General features: G+C 45.1%; 1 protein-coding gene across 5 annotated transcripts in view; it reads left to right on the top strand.

Moving 5' to 3' along the window:
* LOC143815399 (uncharacterized) overlaps positions 1-19434 on the top strand; it is a 41809-nt gene extending 22375 nt beyond the window's left edge. For 4 of the 5 annotated variants that reach the window (XM_077294547.1, XM_077294546.1, XM_077294544.1 and 1 more), the window contains 7 exons: positions 204-242; positions 322-471; positions 560-601; positions 1339-1395; positions 13634-13669; positions 13760-13789; positions 17315-19434. In XM_077294547.1, coding sequence (XP_077150662.1) covers positions 204-242; positions 322-471; positions 560-601; positions 1339-1395; positions 13634-13669; positions 13760-13789; positions 17315-17364 — 404 coding nt within the window. In that variant the 3' untranslated portion in view covers positions 17365-19434. The remainder of the gene's footprint in view (positions 1-203; positions 243-321; positions 472-559; positions 602-1338; positions 1396-13633; positions 13670-13759; positions 13790-17314) is intronic. The other variant, XM_077294545.1, reaches the window with a different exon arrangement.
* Positions 19435-22958: the final 3524 nt, after the last annotated feature.

The following is a 22958-nucleotide window of genomic DNA, read 5'->3' as shown; positions in this document are numbered from 1 at the left end:
AGCTGGAGGAAAACAAGTGAATCGCAGACTGTATAGAAAATGCTCAAATACCAAGAATAGCAATAAATATGTGGTGTTAGTGAGAAATACTGACAGAGCAGCTGTATCATGAGGAGGTTGTTTTATGCCATATATTATGAGCAGTCATTCAAAGAATGCTTCAGCAAGGGACACAAGGTCAATATAGGTCTCATTTTTTGCAGGCCAGTACCCAGGAGCTGGAGGCAAACCACCCAAGCCAGGTACGCTGGACAACATATTCTCTACAATATGTAATAGTATTATATATATGTATTATATTCACTTTTTTAACTCTCCAAGGTTATGGTGGTGGCCTTGTATCCGGAGTAGGAGGCGGAATTGGTGCAGGTCCTGGTGCTGGTTTCGGCCCTGGTGCTGGTTTTGGACCTGGTGCTGGTTTTGGACCTGGTGCTGGAGCTGGATTTGTTCCTGGAGGCATAGGAGCTGGAGGTGAGAGTTATTATTGCAGCTCCTCTGTAAGGCTAGAAGATGAAAAGAGTCAGATGTGATAATATTTTTTTGTTCCATTTTTTATTAGCAGGCCAATACCCAGGAGCTGGAGGCAAACCACCTAAGCCAGGTAAGGAAATAAAATCCTGGAAAATCTGAAGAAGCTTTTAGTGAACATAATTAATGTTCAATCTAGCTAGACCTGGATCGTTGTATTGCTGAGGTATGGATGCATTGGCTACAAATAAACATGTAAGCCAACACGTAAGGGCCGAGATGAAGGGTTTTATCTGTTCTTTCCATTGCTAACCCCAGTACCAATCTTAGATAATGACACAAGATCTTAAAATCTGTCGTCAATCTGTTCACTTTCTTCAGATACCTATTCTTGATTGGCACCATGGTGAAACCAAATATGATCTTAGGCCCTTTTATCTTTACCTTAGGGGACAGGGACCAAGTCTGTTAAGAAGAGCCACAAATTGTGGGGAGACAAACACCTGTCATGTTAACCATGGGGAGTTTACAGTCTTTGTTACTCACCACAAAATGTCCAGTGTCCTTCCCATCCAGGCCTTCTTTTAATCCATCTCTATCACCTCTCCCCACTAGCTGTCCTCAACCACTTCATGTAACTCCAGATCCCAGCATGTTCATCGTGCAGAATGACCCCATCAGCTGAATAGTTTAGCTGGTATACCTGACCATTACATTGGGAGTAAGGTCTTTTTCCTAAATTAAAGTCCCATATCCGACATATAAACATTGTGAAAGGCCTAAAAGTCTAATATCATAATGAATCTACAGGTTGTATATAGTACTATAAAATCATTATACTAAGTCTTATTTCATCATTCCTTTTTTTAGGCTATGGAACTGGAAGTAGTTTAGGACCAAGTGGAGTAGGCGGAACTGGTTTTGGAGGTATTATTTTATTCATTTATTTATTTAAGCAAAATCTATCCTGGATGTCATTGTGTTATCCTGAGGTTCAGTTCAGACAAGCGTATGCAGAATTGTCCATTTTTCACCCAGAAAAAAAACTGATTATGTTCCATCCATATTGTCCTACTTATATAATCCGTTTTTCCATCTGTATGCCATCTGTTTTTTACATGAATAATTTAATGAATGAGCAAAAGTTAAATACAGTTTACAATGTTAATAATTGTAACTGATCCAAGTAAAACGCATGATATACAGTATGGATGGTCACCCGAATGTGATACATTTTTGTGCACCCAGTGGCATATAACAGGCATGACTAATCTGAAACTCAAATTAAAGTAAATTAGTTCATGCTTCAATTTTTTGATGTGTAAAAACGTTCATGTGAACTACCATATTGACTTGTATTGGTCCGAGTGATGTCTGTATGCTATCAATATTGCATAGGGACAACACACGGACCAATTATACAATTGAATAACAAACTGGTACATACCGGTATTTGCAAAAATTCCACCTTCATCATATTAAACAATGGGGGTAGATATTAATGCCACTCCAAAGAATTAATGTATAGCAATAACATAAAAACGAGTTTTTTAGGCAGAAAAAATATACACTTTATTTAACAATGGCAAAAAACACACACATATTAAAAGAGGGTGACAACCAGAAGCCAGTACCTAAGTGACAGATGCCTGTAAAATTATATAATATGACAAAATTGGGGGTCCCAATGGAAACAAGTGCAGCCAGAATATTCTAGGGATAAGCAATGGGTCATGGGCATGGTCAACTTGTATATAACTATCACTATGGATATATGAGTGCCATGTCCAAAACGACCCATACTCTATACTTACCCATATGGAACCACATGGCAGTCAACAGGACAAAAGAATAGAGCCCAACGCATTTGGCGTGGTATTTACGAGCCCTAAACCAGTGATCTCCCATCATATAAAATATCATGACTGCGCATTCCAAGATGGGATCTCCGAGATACCCGGCCTATCTCCTACCCCCTGATCCCTATACCCCGTAACTATAAATACCCCCCAAAATTAAAAACACGACAATTATTTCTTTTTGGATAATTTGGCCACAGCGGCCATTTTATTAATAACAAACATATACAACCATTTATACATTTGTATAAAAACTTGAGGGGAGGGTTCTTGGAGCTAATAAATCTGGCACCTAATAGGCAAAAGCCCAAAACCAACATGAAAAAACCCTTCTTTACCCTCAGCCGTAACCACCAGCTCAAGGGCACCGTGTAACCCGTTTACCGGGCAAACCAACCCCAAAGCTCCCGAGGTAAAATCCCCGTCCAGAGCCAGTAAACCAAAGCCAGATCAGCCCCATAAAACCAACTCCAAGAACCCCGCCCCCCGCCAACCACGAGCAGCACTGAACACCTCAGGCTCGCGAGTGCCCCACCACCGCCATGGCTCTCTCAACCCCCTCTTGAATTGCCAGCAACCAGAAATCCAGACCAATATCGTTCAAATGAACGCCATCACTCCTCCAATAATTTCCAACACCAGCTTCCAACTCAAAGTGGCGAACCGCCACCCCCCCATTGCGAGAAACAAAACTCGCCACAACCCTGTTTAACTTAACCCGGGCCCTATTGATACCCTTCATAGAGCATACCGCCCTCCACGTTTTCCTGGGCACTATGTCGGACCACACTGTAACCATACCTGGGAAGGATGCCCACAAACGTAAAAAATCATACCGTATATCCCGAATTAATTCTCTCACCGGCTTAGAACCCAAATCATTACCACCCAAATGTACCACTACAATATCCGGGGAACGATCCAAACTAACCGATTTGGAAAACTCGGTCAAAAACCCTCGCCACGACATACCCCGAAAACCCAACCATCGGACCACCAACACCGCCCTCTGAAATCCCAATTGCCTACCATCTTGCCTAACATCAGCACGAATTGCCCCCCAATGCACAAAAGAATGTCCGAAAATCCACGCCAGAAGTGGGGTCCGACCTGAAAAACACAACGATAATTAATACCCCAACAGAATCAATTCCGCACATAAGATAAATAACGATTCGACGACCACCTACCAATACGACGAATAACCTCCGGACCCAGCCCCAAACCAGCCGCCTCAGATGCTGCCCCAATTCGAAATGAATGCGTCCCGAATGACAAGGGATCCAGGCCTAAAAATGTCAACACTTGTCTCAAAACCGCCGTAAACTGGAACCGTGATAAAAAATCACCCTGATGGTGCCGCAAAAGTGGGCCAGACCTGTCAGGACCCAAACCACAATATTCCACCAAACACCGAAAGGGGCACATCGCCCCCCCAATCACTTTTCCTAACACCACACGTCTTCCTTTCCCAAACTGATCAGTCTTTGACCGCCGAATCCAAAAGGCAACCCCACCTGCCCAAAATTCAATATCATCCGCCAACAAACCCCCAGCCACAAACCTACTAGGAGAAACCAACTCCCCTATTCTCAACGCCCCAAAAAAGGCCAACGAAAACGCCAATCGAAACAGAACAGCCTCGTAGTCAGAACTACAAACTTCCCCCAATGCTACTCCCAGACGCTCCAACATCCCGAAAGATATGGGCCGTCGAGTATCGCAAGTTGAAAAACCCCTCCTAAAACCTTTCAATGCCTGCCGAATCAAGAAATCCTTAGTGACATCGACGGAACCCTGGAGCCTAAAACCAAAAGCAACACCAGCTATAAATTTGTTCAATTTCGACACTGACCAACCCCATTCCTCCGCCGATCCAATCAAAAGCAAAATAGCCATAACCCTGTCATAATCCGATTCAACTGAACCCAACTGTTCCAACCACCCTACCCACAAATGCCAAGACGCCTCATAACCTGACCACGTCCTTGCGGACACTGAAGACTGTATCAGCCGACCTCCATGTCCGCAACAATCCGCCACAAATGAGAAGGGCATGTCGTTCCGGCATCTTCCGCTTCTGGAGCCAACTCCCGGAAACGTTCCCACTGTAAACGAGACAGAGCATCGGCTATGGAATTTTGAATGCCGGGAACATGCACCGCCGAAATCCACGCATTCAACTCCAAGCACCGCAAAACTAACTCCCTAACCAATTTGATTACCGGAGGAGATGATGACGACAGACTATTTATCACTGACACCACACTCTAATTGTCACAATGAAAACGTATCCGCCTGTCCTTAAAAATACTGCCCCAAATGAACACCGAAACAACAATTGGAAACAGCTCCAACAACGCCAAATTTTTTGTAAAACCCGCTTCGCGCCACCAATCAGGCCATTCCCCAACACTCCACTTTCCGGCACAATAAGCCCCGTATCCGACACTACCAGCCGCATCTGTAAAAATTTCGCAATCAAAAGCGTTCAAATCCTCCCGTTGAATCAGGGCCCTACCGTTGTAATTTTCCAGGAAACGCCTCCATACCGCCAAATCCTCTCTGTGCTCTTTGTTCAAGCGTACAAAAAGATGTGCTGAACGCACTCCGGCCGTAGCCCTTGATAATCTCCTGCAAAATATCCTGCCCATCGGCATAATGCGGCACGCAAAGTTCAACCGCCCCAACAGAGACTGAAGTTCTTTCAACGTAACCTTGCGCAACTTCTCGCATCTCAACACCTCTTGCTTTAAAGCCAACAACTTCTCCTCAGGCAAGCGACACTCCATCTTCTCCGAGTCAATGAGAATGCCTAAAAAACTCAACACCGTAACAGGACCCTCTGTTTTATCACGCGCTAAGGGGACACCAAAATGTCCTGCCACCCATTCCATCGCGGCCAACAGATTACCGCACAACAACGAATCCGCGGGGCCCACAAACAAAAAATCATCTAAATAATGAATAACGGACGGAACCTGAGAAACATCCCGAACAACCCACTCCAAAAAAGTACTAAAAGCTTCAAACAACGAGCAAGAAATTGAACAACCCATAGGCAAACACCTATCCAAATAAAACCCCCCGTTCCAAAAACACCCCAACAACGGGATACTGTCAGGATGAACCGGAAGTAGACGGAAAGCCGACTCAACATCAGTCTTAGCCATTAGTGCACCCTTGCCATACCTCCGAACCCACTGCACCGCAGCATCAAAGGAGGTATAAACCACAGAGCAAAGCTCCTCCGCTATCCCGTCATTAACTGACTGGCCCTTTGGGTAAGACAGGTGCTGAATAAGGCGAAACTTATTAGGCTCTTTCTTTGGAACAACCCCCAGAGGCGAAACAACCACCCCCTCCACAGGTAAATCGCTAAACGGACCAGCCATGCGCCCTAACTCAACTTCCTTCGCCAACTTAGCCGTAACCACATCTGCCTGAAGGTTAGCCGACCTCAAATTCTTTTTTGAAAAGGGGATCACATGAGACGGGTGAGGAATCCTAAAACCCTCCGAAAAACCATCCCACAACAACGTAGCCTTTTCCCTATCCGGATACCTACTTAGATAAGGGGCCATCTTTTGAACCTTCACCGGAGTCACCCCCATGACTGCCTCCCACTGCTGGCTTGCCTCTTGCTTTTTTAAAACACTTGGCCACTCCATGTGAGGCCCCTCCACAGTGGGAACAGACATGCTTGAACTTGCATGTACTGCCGTATTTGCATTGGCCGTCATTAAACTGCCAACACGTCCCTGTTTTGTCCTTAACCCCTTGTGACCCCTGTCCCCCACTTCCTTGCCCTGACTGCTGACCGCTACTCCCTCCTCCCCCATGAAAGCACTGCCCAAACCGTGTTGGAGCCATCACCTTTAACCACAAACCTATGTCTTTCTGCTCCCATTTTATCTCGGGTCTAATCGCCTTCCTTTGACGGAACTGCTCGTCATAGCGTAACCACGCCTGGCCTCCGTACGCCCTGTATGCTTCCCCAATTGCATCAGCATAGCAGAACAAACCAGCACAATTCTCCGGAAACTTTTCGCCTATAACTCCTGCCAAAATGAAAAAGGCCTGCTGCCAATTCACGAACGTCTGCGGTATCAATCGCCAACGCCTCTTCTCCTCCTCCTCCTTCTTGCTGTCCTCCTTCTTACCCTTATCCAGATTGAACTTCTCCAGGGGCAACAGGGAGAAAATCTCTACGTATTCGTCCCTCCATATTTTCTCTTTCACCTCTTTCTTTAAATGGGCCCCCAATGGCCCCTCAAAACACACGTAAACCTCCCCCTTGGCTCTATCATCCAGCTTAATCCTGTCTCCCTTATCCTTGTCGGTCTGTACCGACACCGACACCCCTGCCGCCGACACCTGCTCACTATCCCTACCAGATCCGACTACCACTCCTGAACCTGTACCTGAAGCCGGCAACCAAGCACCTAACGGGGGCGGCCGCACACTATCCCGGCCCTCCCCTTCCAATCTCCTCAAAATCTGGGACATACCCACCAAGAGTTCCCTGACCCCCGGGACCTCCCCGGTGCTAGGCCCCCCACTCCCTGCCAAAGCAACCCCCCCATACCAACTATCCCCAGCCCGAGCACCACTATCCCCCCCCAAAACAGAATTATTCTCATACTCACTAAGCTGCGCGGGTGCTGCGTCCCCGCCAGCCGTGCGATCACCGAACTCCCGCGGGTCACTCCTGGAACCGGAATCCTCCGCGCCGCTGTGTTGCTCCAGGCCCGCGCCCCTGGCCTCCTCGTCACCAGGGGGGACCGGAGCAGGCGAACTGGAACTCTCCCTGGACCTTCTGGGTGACCTGGACCTGGCGGCCGCCAGCCCGACTCCTGACCTGTCTTCTTGCTGAGCTCTGCCACGAGCCCCAGCCGCTGCCATTGATCGCCCCCGCCGTGCTGGGCCAGGCTGTGGTGTTGAGGTGCGCCTGCCCGTTGTTCTGCCTCTCATCGCGCCGCCCCTGGCGGGCCCCCGGGGGGGTTCCAACCCTGAGGTACCCGCCGCCGCTCCGCTGGTCCTCACTTGCCCCGCCGCCGCTCCTTGGCCTCTCCTTCTTGTTGCCGGTGACGCCGCCGGCGCTGCAGACACCGCCGCTGCACGCCGGGTACCGCTCCTGCTGGGCACCGCCATGATGGATCCGCGACCCGGAACTCCTGCAGGTACTTCCGGTGCGGCGCGTGCTTCCCTCTGGGCCTGCGCCGCTGCTCCTCCCGTCCGACGTCCAGCGCCAGCAGTGCCGGCCTGTGGATTCCTGCCGGAGGGCGGGCCGGGGAGGGTAGGTGACCGCCGGCCCACACCCTCCGCAGGGTCCCGGGAGGGGCTCCGTGGCCGGCGGTTGCCGCGCCGTCCCAGCTCCGGTGAAAGGCGCTCCGGGGGACGGGTCCTCCTGGATCTGGTTCCCTGGGCACCCGGACTGCCCAGTAACGACGCCAGCTGGTCCTCCAGCCAGCCTCCACGCCGCGACCTCGCCATCTCCCGCAGCTGTCCGAGGATCTCATTGACGGAGGACATCCTGCACGTCTTCACAGGTCAGAATGTCTAACAATAATGGCCCCCCTTTCCCGCACTTTCCTATAGCCCGCCCATAACTCTAGCCACCCCCTTACTCCTCCCCCCTCCTCTAAACCAATCACCTCCACCCGCATTATTATTTAAAAATTGCTCCCCTGCGTTCCCTTGGCAACGCAGTCATGGGGGGCTTTTGTTAACTCCGTTCCTACAGCCCCCCCTCTTGAGAAACCCTCTGAACAATGTTTCTACTCTTGGAGAACCCATACTTTCCTTGTAACCTCGGGAAAGCTTGGAGTAGGTGCCCGCAAAGCTTTCCATAACACTTGCCTACTGCCATATCATAGCATAGATGTGGCGGCTGTCCTACTGAGCATCTTTGAGCAGGTGGACATTTTTTGGTCATCTCTATTGCAATAAAAGGAGAAGTCATGATGCTACTCTGTCCTGGAAAACCCATACCAATACCAAGATATCAAAAAGTTTCAGTGAAAAATTGTTGGAAAGAGAATTATCACATACAGTATACGACATATACAAGATATATATGTGTCATGCATGATGTACTTATTTTAAATGAGTTATCCTGCCCTTAGAAATTGATGGCTTGTCTTTAGGATTAGATATTAGGATGCACCCTCCGATCTGAGGAATCAAGAAGTTGCAGTATTGTTTCATTTAAGTGACTGGAATAACAATGCAATATCTTAAACAGCTACTAACAAAATTTGGTACTGGCAAGAATAAACTGCAACCCTTGTAAACTCTGAAGACGCTTGTATGCAACATTTCAAACATATATATAATGTATAAATATATGAATGGACAGTACGAGGATCTGTATTATGATCTTTTTACACCTAAGCCTGCAACTGTGACAAGGGGCATCCTCTACGTCTAGGGAAAAGAAGATTTAATCATTATCATAGACATAGATTCTTTACTGTAACAGCAGTGAGACCATGGAACTCTCTGCTACATGTTGTAATCACTGATTCCCTAAACAAGGAGGCCTGGATGCCTTTCTCGAAAAATATAATATTACAGGTTCTGAGTACCGGATTCTGTAATGGGACGTTGATCCAGTGAACTAGTGTGATAGCCGTATGCGGAGTCGGTATAAGGGGGTTACCTTCTCTGCTCCGTGCCTGGAACCACTTAGCTGTGCAGCAGGCTTCCCAGGGGGCAGACTTAGCGGCCGGGACAGGAAGGAAGCCGGGCTGAGAGAGAAAAGAGGTGCGCTTTCCAGGCCTAGAGCAGCGTGCACAGCAGAGAGAGCAGCGTGCACAGCAGAGAGAGCAGCATTTGCCGCAGAGAGAGCAGCGGATACAGCTGACAGAACAGCACGCAGCTGCGCTCCGGAGAGGAGAGAGAGAGCTCTGGGTCAGAGGAATGAGACAGGAAGATTGTCCAGACAGACTGCATCTTGTGAGTACGTGAAAGCAGACTCTGCTGTGACTGGAGAGGTGTGCCCTAACGCTCATGCAAAGACATTGACCCGTGCAAAGACCGTGACCCGTGCAGAGACAGTGGCCCCTAGCACCCACGGCATTAGTGCGGAGTCCCTGATTCCTGTTGGGTGACACAATAATAGACTGAGCATCGTTCTCCCGAGATAGGCTGCACTGTTGAGGCAGAAGACTCAGAGCGCAGGGGACCCCGTTTGCATAGCATCCCCTCTACTCACAACAGTAACCCCTCAAACCCCAGGTTGCGGGTTCCCAGAGACTACACAGCTCACGGATAACAGAGGGATGAAAAGTGCCGCTGTTTCCCAGCGCCTACGTTGGAGAAGACAACCCTACAAGCAAAAAAGGCAGCACACTGCAGCGCTAAGACATGCAAACATGAAACATGAAAACTGAACTGCAATACTGCACTAGAAATATGAAAAATGAGAGCGTTTAGCGCATAAAAATGGCCAATTTTATGTGTACCTGATAGCCCCTTTACGGCATCTCTCTTATATCAGGTCCTACGCTTGCCTACCTCGCTGAGAATAAACGTCTCCATGTGAATGGGTACCTGTGAAAAACCTCTTCCTAGACTCATATTCTCTCTCTCTGTGGAGGGGTACTGGACCTGCTGTAATTAAAACACCTGAGGCTAGGAGGCGGAGTGCTCAGTCAGAAGGCTAAATAATATATTTGAAATAACTGACCGTCACATCCATACATAGACTAAGTGTGAACAGGTGCTGAACCTAGAGTAACCAACTCATATACAGTCAAGTAAAAAAGGCAGCACACTGCAGCGCTAAGACATGCAAACATGAAACATGAAAACTGAACTGCAATACTGCACTAGAAATATGAAAAATGAGAGCGTTTAGCGCATAAAAATGGCCAATTTTATGTGTACCTGATAGCCCCTTTACGGCATCTCTCTTATATCAGGTCCTACGCTTGCCTACCTCGCTGAGAATAAACGTCTCCATGTGAATGGGTACCTGTGAAAAACCTCTTCCTAGACTCATATTCTCTCTCTCTGTGGAGGGGTACTGGACCTGCTGTAATTAAAACACCTGAGGCTAGGAGGCGGAGTGCTCAGTCAGAAGGCTAAATAATATATTTGAAATAACTGACCGTCACATCCATACATAGACTAAGTGTGAACAGGTGCTGAACCTAGAGTAACCAACTCATATACAGTCAAGTAAAAAAGGCAGCACACTGCAGCGCTAAGACATGCAAACATGAAACATGAAAACTGAACTGCAATACTGCACTAGAAATATGAAAAATGAGAGCGTTTAGCGCATAAAAATGGCCAATTTTATGTGTACCTGATAGCCCCTTTACGGCATCTCTCTTATATCAGGTCCTACGCTTGCCTACCTCGCTGAGAATAAACGTCTCCATGTGAATGGGTACCTGTGAAAAACCTCTTCCTAGACTCATATTCTCTCTCTCTGTGGAGGGGTACTGGACCTGCTGTAATTAAAACACCTGAGGCTAGGAGGCGGAGTGCTCAGTCAGAAGGCTAAATAATATATTTGAAATAACTGACCGTCACATCCATACATAGACTAAGTGTGAACAGGTGCTGAACCTAGAGTAACCAACTCATATACAGTCAAGTAAAAAAGGCAGCACACTGCAGCGCTAAGACATGCAAACATGAAACATGAAAACTGAACTGCAATACTGCACTAGAAATATGAAAAATGAGAGCGTTTAGCGCATAAAAATGGCCAATTTTATGTGTACCTGATAGCCCCTTTACGGCATCTCTCTTATATCAGGTCCTACGCTTGCCTACCTCGCTGAGAATAAACGTCTCCATGTGAATGGGTACCTGTGAAAAACCTCTTCCTAGACTCATATTCTCTCTCTCTGTGGAGGGGTACTGGACCTGCTGTAATTAAAACACCTGAGGCTAGGAGGCGGAGTGCTCAGTCAGAAGGCTAAATAATATATTTGAAATAACTGACCGTCACATCCATACATAGACTAAGTGTGAACAGGTGCTGAACCTAGAGTAACCAACTCATATACAGTCAAGTAAAAAAGGCAGCACACTGCAGCGCTAAGACATGCAAACATGAAACATGAAAACTGAACTGCAATACTGCACTAGAAATATGAAAAATGAGAGCGTTTAGCGCATAAAAATGGCCAATTTTATGTGTACCTGATAGCCCCTTTACGGCATCTCTCTTATATCAGGTCCTACGCTTGCCTACCTCGCTGAGAATAAACGTCTCCATGTGAATGGGTACCTGTGAAAAACCTCTTCCTAGACTCATATTCTCTCTCTCTGTGGAGGGGTACTGGACCTGCTGTAATTAAAACACCTGAGGCTAGGAGGCGGAGTGCTCAGTCAGAAGGCTAAATAATATATTTGAAATAACTGACCGTCACATCCATACATAGACTAAGTGTGAACAGGTGCTGAACCTAGAGTAACCAACTCATATACAGTCAAGTAAAAAAGGCAGCACACTGCAGCGCTAAGACATGCAAACATGAAACATGAAAACTGAACTGCAATACTGCACTAGAAATATGAAAAATGAGAGCGTTTTTTTCATATTTCTAGTGCAGTATTGCAGTTCAGTTTTCATGTTTCATGTTTGCATGTCTTAGCGCTGCAGTGTGCTGCCTTTTTTACTTGACTGTATATGAGTTGGTTACTCTAGGTTCAGCACCTGTTCACACTTAGTCTATGTATGGATGTGACGGTCAGTTATTTCAAATATATTATTTAGCCTTCTGACTGAGCACTCCGCCTCCTAGCCTCAGGTGTTTTAATTACAGCAGGTCCAGTACCCCTCCACAGAGAGAGAGAATATGAGTCTAGGAAGAGGTTTTTCACAGGTACCCATTCACATGGAGACGTTTATTCTCAGCGAGGTAGGCAAGCGTAGGACCTGATATAAGAGAGATGCCGTAAAGGGGCTATCAGGTACACATAAAATTGGCCATTTTTATGCGCTAAACGCTCTCATTTTTCATATTTCTAGTGCAGTATTGCAGTTCAGTTTTCATGTTTCATGTTTGCATGTCTTAGCGCTGCAGTGTGCTGCCTTTTTTACTTGACTGTATATGAGTTGGTTACTCTAGGTTCAGCACCTGTTCACACTTAGTCTATGTATGGATGTGACGGTCAGTTATTTCAAACCCTACAAGCAAGTCCTCATCAGACTGATAAGTCTTTTTCCCAAGAACTTCCATTTACTTCTGTTATACTGCTTCCGATATATTTTGCACCGTTATTTCTGCAGTTTATATTCTACTGTTTTCTCCCTGCGAGGAGAATATTGCCTCTGTTAATAAACCCCCCTCAACAGTTGGTCTGTCTGTTCCGTGGTGACATAGTCTACCCTGCACTCTATTACATGGGAAAAGAATTTTTCCCTTAATATGGGGCAATTAGCATCTGCCTCATGGGATTTTTGCCTTCCTAGGGATGTCTACTTTCAAAGATAAAAATCATGAAACAACTGATTGAAGGTGGTGTCGATAATCGTACCCAAAATAATCTATTATTAACGGCTTAAGCTAAGCATAAGCCATCAGTTTTTAAAGGATAAGTGACCCCTTTAATGAAGGCAATAGCATGTGACCCCCAATGCTGTGCATATAATGTGCAATTTACTAGCATATTTAGATGTAAGTGTGACTTGCATTCCCCAAAAAATGTTTTGCCAGATGAAAAGCCACACCGGATAATTTTCTTAGTAAATAGCATTTCTACATTTCTTCCTCTAGCTGGACCATGTCTGCTCCATATCTGTGTCTATATCGATGACCCATGGAAATTCCCAGCATAGTTTCATAGTTTTAAGGTTGAAACTGTGACTTATACCCTAACATGTTGATCCAAAGGAAGTAAAAAGACCTAATAGACCGTAATTGCTCAATATTGTGGGAAAAAATCCCCTCTAGACTCAACATACGGCAATCAGACTAGTTCTCTGGATTATCATCCCATCGCAAAGTCTAGTACCCTTAACCTATAATATATTTTTTAAAGAAAGGTATCCAGGCCTCCTTCTACTTTTACAGTGAATCATCCATTACAACATCATGTGGCAGAAAGCGCCATAATCTCACTGCTCTTATAGTAAAAAAAAATCACTGCTTGTTATTACAGGAATGGGATTCTTTTTATTCAGAGCTGTTAAATCAAAATATGCAGTAAGGGGTTTTACCTATTTCCATATCCCAGGGATTTTTACACTTCTACAAGCTCTATTTGATGAAACCTGCATTCTGTAAAGTGAACGCCAGAGGGCGCATCATACTTACATTTCCATTGTTTCTGTCCAGTTCCAGGTGCTGGCCCTGGAGGATACCCATTAGGAGGTAATTATTATTTTTCATTAAACTCCCAGTTATTATGATAAGAGACATATACTGCTCATAATAATAAGATTAATACATTTTTTTCCACAGCTCAAAAGCCAGCTAAATCCTACTACCGAGGTAATTATGAACACTTTGCTTCTGACTCTTCATAGTAGTCTCAATATAGAGGTTATTGTAAAAATTGTTCAGTCCAGCACCATAGAGCATAATACTATTGGCGCATTGTTGGGACATGAATCAGTATTCTTCTTCTGTGCATTAGAAGATGCTAAATACTGAGAAATGACATATTTATAATGCAAAAAGTAAAGTGTAAAAGAAAACTCAAAAGGAAATGATTGAGAAGGGAATGAGATGAGCTAGTCAGATTCATTGGGAATTCAATAAAATTCATCGATTCAGGAAAATCCAAATTTTCGTTGTTTGGATTCTAAAGGGACAGAGGGTGAGAGAGAATAAAATCAAATTATACACAACTTGCCCCTCACCTGACTAGCCATGCGACCCCTCTCTGCTCACGTCTGAGCTCTGCTCCTCTGCTGGCATCTTCTGCCCTTCACGCTAACCAGACGAAGTCCCCACACGAGGTGATGACGTCACATGAGGCCTAGCCAGAGTGGGGGACCAAGGATGTCGGAGCTGTGAGTGAACCAGAGCAGAGAGGGACTATGGCTGAAGAAGACGAGGGCTGAGATAAGGAACGTATCATTGAAAAAAACAAACTATATTTATTATGGTCTGATATTTGAAGAGACTTCAAAGCACACAAGGCACGTTCCATTCACAGTGAATAAATTGGAGCCAAATTTCAAAATTCAAGATGATCTGTCAATTGTCTCTACAGAGATCGCCACCTATAGGGAGCAGCGATCCTAAAAGTCAATGTCGACCCTTTAACGAGCCTTGTCACATGACTGAGGATAAAAGCCAAAACCAGAATCTCAATTTGCAGACACTATGTTTCGGGGTGTTGCCCCTCATCAGTGCAAAGTGTGAGATCTGGTTTGGAGGGTGAGAGGCAGCTGACCTGGATCCAAGGGGTAACATGTCTCCTCGCGGAGAGTGACACGTTAAGCATGCCGAGATGAGGAGACTTTAAGCCGCAATGCTCCTCTGGGAAATATTCAAATTGTCTCTTCAGAGAGGAAGAGGACTAGAACTGTAGCGCCACCTATAGGAAGTAGCGATCCTAAAAGTCAATATCGACTTTCTAACGAGCACATGGCTTAGGATAAAAGTCAAATCCAGAATCTCAATTTGCAGACACTGTGTTTAAGGTACTGCCCCTCGTCAGTGCAATGTGTGAGATCTGTTTTGGCTGTGTGAGAGGCGACTGACGGGGATCCAATGTTTTCCAGAGGGGCATTGCGGCTTAGTCTCCTCATCTCAGCATCCTTAACATGTCACTCTCTGCAAGGAGAAATGTTACCCCTTGGATGAAGATGATCTGTCTAATCAAATTTCAGCCACTTTGCTCAACACTAGAAGTGATAAAGCATCACACAAGGGAGTCATCTTGTATCAAAGCTGCAATAAACTGCAGATACAGCGTATCGGCCGCAGTCATATGTCACCAATGTCACTTGTGTAATGGAGAACTCCCAGTAACAGAAACATCATTATTTTCATAGCTCTCAATCCATAAATGTCATCCATACAGATAAAAGCTTCCTCTCTAGCACAATCAATAGAGCTGGATAGAATATTGTACCTAAGCCCAATGCCGAGCAGACATATGTTCTGTAAGTGCAGCATAGCCTGCGTTAGGGTTCGGTCGTCACCATTAGCCATTACAATAAGTGCCATGTTCTACTATGGTCCCAGTAATATCCGTGTCAGAATGATGGAAGATCTGGGTTCATGAACTGTTAATGCTTCTGGACAGCAGCAAATATTCCATTTTATTAAGTGGTTCTGTCATTCCGCTAATTAACATTAATTAGTATGTACAGGATTAAGGAGGCGCAGTGCAATGGAGATCACTAGAGGCTTTCACAAGGCTAGTACGGATCTACTAGACATAGTGATCGCTGGACGGATAGGTGGGACAGATCTGTAATCTCCATCACGTGTATCTTGTACTAATTAAAGCTTGTGTCATTCAGTGATATGGGCAATGAGTGGGCTACCAAAAATAAATTAGAAATGAATGACCCCCCCAAAAAAACTGCCTTTACCCTATTTCTCGATTTTACTTGATGTGGTACAGAATCCACAGAGATTGTGTTGTAGACCAATAATCTCTATATGTTCAATGCGTTTTATCTCTGGGCACTATTCATGGTGCTAAGGTTTGGTACAAGGCCTTCAAAAGGACCTGTCTGTTTAAAATGGTTTTGGATTTTTTTAACCCAGTGATACCTCTATTCTCCTGAATCTGACACAGATATCTAGTCTTTGTAATCAACTGGTTGTGGTCATCAAGAAGACCACCAAAGAGTACAGTTGAGAACCATGCCTACTTGGCTAAAAAGTCTAGGTCTACATACAGAAAATAGGGGGTGATATCTCAGGAATGGAGAGGAGTAGGAATTAAAGAGAAACAACACAAGATTCAGGAGAACGCCAGCATTTATACCAGGTGAAAAATACACATTTGTGGTAAATGCCAAGTCCTCTTTATGTGGACTGTCCAACATTTGAGGCACAGTACCTGGCTGGGGCCACCATACTATGCACAGGGTTGGTGTGCTCCTCTTTGTACACTGCTTATACCCGGGAACACTGTGCCGCCGGTCAGAGCAGATTGCAGCTGATAGGTGGGGGTGCTTTGCTTGGTATGGGACCCCTACTGATCTCATACTGATGACATTCTGTGGATGGGTCATCAGTTGTTTATGCCAGATGTTCCCATGAAACACAAATCATTGATTTCTCAGAAGATACTGTTACTAAGAAGCTGTCTGTGGTCGGTAGCAAAGGCGCAATTGCGAAAAGTTCAACACAGGAGAATCTATGACTCCTCGCACACTAGTGATCAGATGACTGAAAGGGCTGCAGAGAGGAAAACAGCTGCTCATTGCTCACCAGGCTCAGGATTTTGTAGTGGCTGCACCTGACATAACAGCTCTTGGCAGGTCAGTCCTATTCAAGTGAATGGACCTAAGCGGCAATGCCAGATATATGGCACTGTGTCTGATAAACAATGAATGGGACTAAATAATAAGCCATCAATCTCAAAGTCATGGAAAACCCTTTAAAGATGTTTCTTACCATCTGGTACATCACAACATAATACTGTCAAAATATGGAAGTTGGCATCCCCTTTAGTAATATATGTTGGAGATTCTATCAGTTAAAGGGAACCTGTAAGGCAATTAAATATCTCCAGATGGCATGCCTTTGATTTAATGGTGTCAAGTCAGGCATCCACTGTAATGCGCTATTGAAATCATAGTTGCATTGTATCAGACATTCCTATGAATCTCCAACAATAAGCACATTAGTTCCTTCAGTCTACGAATTTAAGTCATGCTATACAGTGTATCCGAAGTACGATCTGAGACCTCAAGGTTTATAATCCAAATTCAAAATGGCCGCCCATATAAAGCAACTATGAAAAAAGTATGCCTAGGTGCCTAGGTGTTTTTACTCTCTAAATACAGTCTTGCCACATGTGATTGATAGACTTTCTCTTTGTAGGTGGTGGACTGTGCGGCCAAGGGAAATACTGTGGCAGGCGGAGAAAATAAGCAGTCGGAGAGCTACGATTAACCTCATCAACTATGGTGCTACTGCATGGTGTGAATGTAAAAGGATTCAAGTATTCCCCTCTGTTCTCCATTCCCTCAGTTACCGCCCAACTCTCCCATTCTCCTGCCTTTTATACGTCCATCTGTTAACAGTCAGGCAGCTACACTTTCTACGATAAGCCTGCAGTCTGACAAGAATACAGGGGCAGGCACATATACACACACTGATGCTGTATGAATACGCTTGTACTGTGTATATGTGTACACGCCAATAGAGAACATAGCCTACGTCAATGAATGCACGTGAAGGAACCTACAGAGCTATGCAGACTTGTGTACAGTACACTCGGACATTTACAAGTACGGACATACATGCACTATATATATATATAAATGTAACATACACCAAGACACACTTCATCTGTATTCAGGAGCTGGTTGGTATTCATTCGGGCCACCTTGAGAAACCAATTGTCCACTATATGGCTTCATGCAAAAACTTCTCATACACTTTTGTGAGCGTACACTCCATAGATGATGTCTAGAATAATGATTGATCAGACAGGGCCTTGTATCCAAAAACGTACGTAGTGGGACAGTTGACACTAGCATTCAATCAAGTCCTCCATTTCATTTACTGATCAATCTGAGAAAAGTCAGAGCTTAGAGGGAATTTGAACTGATGGAAGGTTATTATAGAAGTGGAGACGCTGATCAGATTTATGGTAAAGGTTTCAGTAGAACGTCTATTTTATAGAAATACCTGGTGTTTGTTTGCACATGCGTCCAATGGGCCGTCCTTGAATGACTGGTTACAGAGATAACTGTCAGTGACTGAGTAGTACCACCCACTGGACTGGACAAACACCAGGGATTTCAATGAAAAAATAGCAGTTATACTGAATCTTTTCCAACAAACCTATAAATTCTGCTCATCTTCTCCTCTAAACCACCCTGTCCACAGATTGGACTACATGTACAACGTGACAGGTTCCCTTTAAATCTGATTGATTGATAATAACGACTACTGCTCTACTTCATACAAGTTTTTGTCCATGATGTCTTCAGTTTTTGCAATCTTTTTCTTCCACCCAATGTGCTGCTGGGTTTTTTAAAGTACTGTTAACATAAAGTGGATAAGTTTGGGCAATTGGTGGCCCTGTGTTTGGGCCAGTAACTAGGATTGCCCCCATGCCATACAGCCCCTACCCTCGCTCCTGTCTCTCACACCATGGCCCCAGTAGGTTATTGTTGTTGTTGTTGTAACTTATACTTGGAATTAACTCCGTTGTAATGCAATTGGCCGGCGACTGTACGGGATGTGTATTATTTTTGTTATGTGTATTATTACAGTGTGTGACTTCTCCCTCCTCGAGGGCGGAGCGTGACAGAGGAGTCTACAAAAAGCATCATCTTTTTTTTTATACAGAAACCAAAAAAAATATATTTCTTGCCTTTTATTTGCCACAAATTGCAGAGCATTGCCGTTTTGTCTGTGTCTGTTATTTTTTTTGTACTTCTTTGCCTTTCTCTGCAGCGCCCTTGATAGAGGAAGGTATTGCCTAATACTGTGAGGGCTTATTAAAGAGTAAGCTACTCTGGCATAAGGGAGAGTGACAATGTCAAGAGAGAAGGGGACAAGAGCTGATATATATGTAATTATTATTTTTATTATATTACACGTCGCTGCCAAAGACATTTGTAACATATTTAAAACACTCTGCCATTGAAGGGGTTAAACACAAAAAACTGTGAGATTTTCGGTAGAGTGAGGTCTCTCTCCCCTTTCTCTCAGGCTCGGTGCCTTCTCTCTGCCTTCCCTCGGTCACCATTATGCTGCAGAATGATCTTGACTTTCCTACCCCGCTGTGTCTGGTCGTGAGGGGTGTGTTTGATGTGTGAATGCCTTAGTTTACTGATCACCCCCTCATCTTCCTCCTCTCAGTGTATTCCCTCTAATACCGCCTCCAATGGAAAAAAAAAAACCTGAATACTTTTTTTGTAAAAATAAATACTGAAAAAAGTTATTAAAAGTAATTTTGCTTAAAATAAAGAAATCTTTTTAAATGAGATGTTGTTTGTTATTGTGCTTTTTACTACAATCTGTCTGCAGGGGCGGACTGGGAATTGTTCTGGCCTATGCAAAGCTTGGGTGGTGTCTTCTTCTCCCAACTGAAAGTCTAAGGGCTCATTTTTCATATACGTATTCTACAGTAGTATTGTTTTTCATGGCTAGTATAAATTAGGGCAGATGCAGACGACCGTACTTTCGGTTCAAATTCGATCCGACAAAACATTGGATCGCACCAGGACCAATGTTATACTATGGGGCCATGCCAAAGGCACAGCTTAGAGCTCAGCTGAGGAGAAGGTATAACATCTGAGTGGACCCCTAACCAGGTAACCCTGATAACAACTACAGTGGCTCACCCTAATTATGGGGACAAGGGAACCTCAGCAGATGAATGTGCTGTTACTGGAAATAAATCTCTACTCTAAGAACAACACTGATATTACTGTCATATGGTGACCATATAGTGGTAGATCCCAGTCCTACAGAACATGGAAGAGATTACAGTACAGTTACAGATAGTAACTTACAGCTGACATTCTTTCCAATGGAGTCATTCATTTTTCCTCTTTTCCATCTTGCTCAGACCAACATGACAACTTCTCCAGCCAGGACTCATCTGCAGAGATTACAGCAAGGACACATTTGACTTCTCACATTTCCAGCACCGTCTCCATCTATTGCCAAATTGTACAAACTCCTCATCCTACTGACACGCCAATGTTGAGCCACTGCTGCCCTATGTGTCTGTATTACTCCACTTGCTATGTGGTACAAAACAGTGCTCCTCTTACTGCCCCACATAATACTGCCACCACTGTGCCTCTCACGCAATAATGCCACCACTGTGCCCCCCACTGTGCCCCTCACATGCCTCCTTTGTGACCTCTAGATGATAAAATTGCCACCTAGAAAATATTAATGCCCTGCACAAGTGTCCACATTTTGCCCCTGTAATAATGCCCCATTTGACGGTCACAATACTCTGGTTCCCCCTATAACAATAATGCTTCAGAAGTGCCAAGTTAACATTTAATAATGTCCCCCATTGTACAGTTCCCCATACACAGTATTATGGGCCCTCAGCTCCCCTATACACAGTATTATGGGCCCTCAGCTTCCCTATACACAGTATTATGGGCCTTCAACTTCCCTATACGTGGCAAGATGGGCTTACAGCTCTCCTTTAGCAGTATGATGGTCCCACAGCATTCATATTATGGGCCCACATGTTCATCAGAACACAGTATAATGAGCCCCACAGTAGTCCACACAGTGTATGATGGTACCCATACTGTATAATGGTGCCCACCCAGGAGTGGGTGATAAATACAGAAGTGGTGATATGTCTCTATTATACTTTTCCACTGATTGTTCCACTCCTGATTTTTTGCTTACAGATACGCATAAACGTGGCCTTATACAATAGTCTGAGGGCTGTTCATTTGTCTGTTGCCTGAAAACAGTGCCCAAGTAATCCTAATATACTGAAGGAAAAGCATCCTTGTACCACTCGTATAGCAGTTCTAGCTGTCCGGGTCTGTCTTGACTAATGCATAGTGGGCCCCAAGGTTTACGACTGGTATCTTTACTGGGTAACAATAACAGTGCTCGAAAAAAATGTTTGAGTTCCCATGGCTGCATGTCTGTAACAAACAGGTAATCCCTGCATGTGTTGCATCTGTCGAACATCCGCGAGACATGTGTAGCTACCCAGGAGTTCTGGTACCACAGTAGTGCTGCCTTCCTCTCGGGGAGGGTAGTGCTATGCCTGGAAACAAGAGGGATCTCTTTGGCAGGTAATTCACACACACAACACCTTCTAAATCCAGGCCAGGAGGGTAGCTCAAAACCCTGTTTTAGGGCAGCTTCCCTGAATAAAGATCCTGGTCTGGAGGAGGAGCCAGTTCAGTCTGGAGCAGACAGTGAAGGGAAAGGAGCAGAGGAGAGATTTGAGGGCTCAAGGAGGCTGTGAGTGGGCCTCCAAGGAGCAAAAGCGCAGAGATCGGGTACCGGGAGCCCAAGGCTGTGGAGAGCTGTGCAAGCCCCATAGCAGAACTGGAGGGCACAGAACTACACGTATATTGCCCAAATGAAGCCTATGGTAGAGCAGCATTCTGGAGCCTGGAGTCACCGTGCAGAGACCCCAGAAGGAACGGCTCAAGCTGCCTACCATGCAGGAACCTGTCCCAGGACAGGGGAAAGGACCAAGACCTTGTAGGACACTGCAGGCAGCAAGGGACATATAGCAAGCGCAAAGTGGAAGGCTCACAACCTGACTTGCCAAGGGATTTTCACTTGTTTCCGGGCTGCCTGGACACCTAATGTACCTGTTGCCGGTACCCTGGACTGAGGCCTGTTACATGTTCAGTAAACCAGGTAAAGACTGCAACGCTGTGTCCTTTACTCATTGACCAGCATACACCATCATCGCCATACACCTTGGGAGCCCTGGGGACCCCGCTTAACCTGTGGGAAGCTTCACCATCATTGCTGCAACAACATCCCCCAGAGGACCCCATTAAAGCAGCGTCAGTCCCCCTATCGACCGAACTCCACAGGTGGCGTCACAACAGACTTTATCACAATTCCCTTTAAAGACTCTTTCCTTTTACAGTGAGTCCCAGGGCCACGGACCGGGTCGCAGCCACCGTGACATCCCCTTTAATAGTGACCGGACCCGGTGCCAAGTACCCCGCTGCCCTGTTGGCGACTCACATACAGCCACAGGGACTTAAACATTTTATTTGAGTACCCCAAAGACACTCGGTTAGCACCTGAGCATGCCCGAGCATAACACCTTATCTGAGCACGTTGGCTCATCACTATTAGCTTGCTATCAGAACCTACAGAAAACTAGATTTAAACATTGCATCACTGTACGACAATACGTTCCCTTTTAGAAAGACTGTACAAATACAAAAATGTTTGTCCACTTGCTTACTGAAAATACTACAAGTTTTGTTTTGGAGGTGAAAAGTTAGACATGAGATGAGACGCAAATTACCAGTTTTGCCTCCCTGTTGTTTCTCACTTTTAAACAGTGATGGGGTCAAACAAAAGTGTAGTTTGGCGCTACAAATATTTCACCTGTGATGTCATTTCTGTATATATTTTTCCAGTCAGTAAGTTCAAGGTTATTACTTTCCCATGCAAAGAAACATGTTCTAGAGTAAGTATAGAATGACACATTCAGCAGGTTTCTCCATTCCGTGACACTATGATATCAAAATAAAAAAATACCTACAACAAATGTGTAACATAGCTTTACCAGTCTCAAGGAATCATTGCTGATAGGAAATATCTAGAGGCAAGAGACCCCATCAGAAAATTACCAAATATGATTCCCAATTTAATATAGGAGCCACTACTTACATGCAAGGTGGCATCCCGTGCACACTGATGTCTTAGGATTCTGTATAAGCTCTGGGGTGTACTGAGATTTACTACTGCATGAAGTCGTAATGACTCTCAGTATGCCTCAAATTTCATTTAGAGGATTACAGGTTTTATTTCCTGTCTG

This window comes from Ranitomeya variabilis, chromosome 3 (assembly GCF_051348905.1).
Source record: "Ranitomeya variabilis isolate aRanVar5 chromosome 3, aRanVar5.hap1, whole genome shotgun sequence".
NCBI lineage: Eukaryota > Metazoa > Chordata > Amphibia > Anura > Dendrobatidae > Ranitomeya > Ranitomeya variabilis.
Note: the sequence above shows the minus strand (reverse complement) of the source record. Positions and strands in the feature narration are given on the sequence as shown.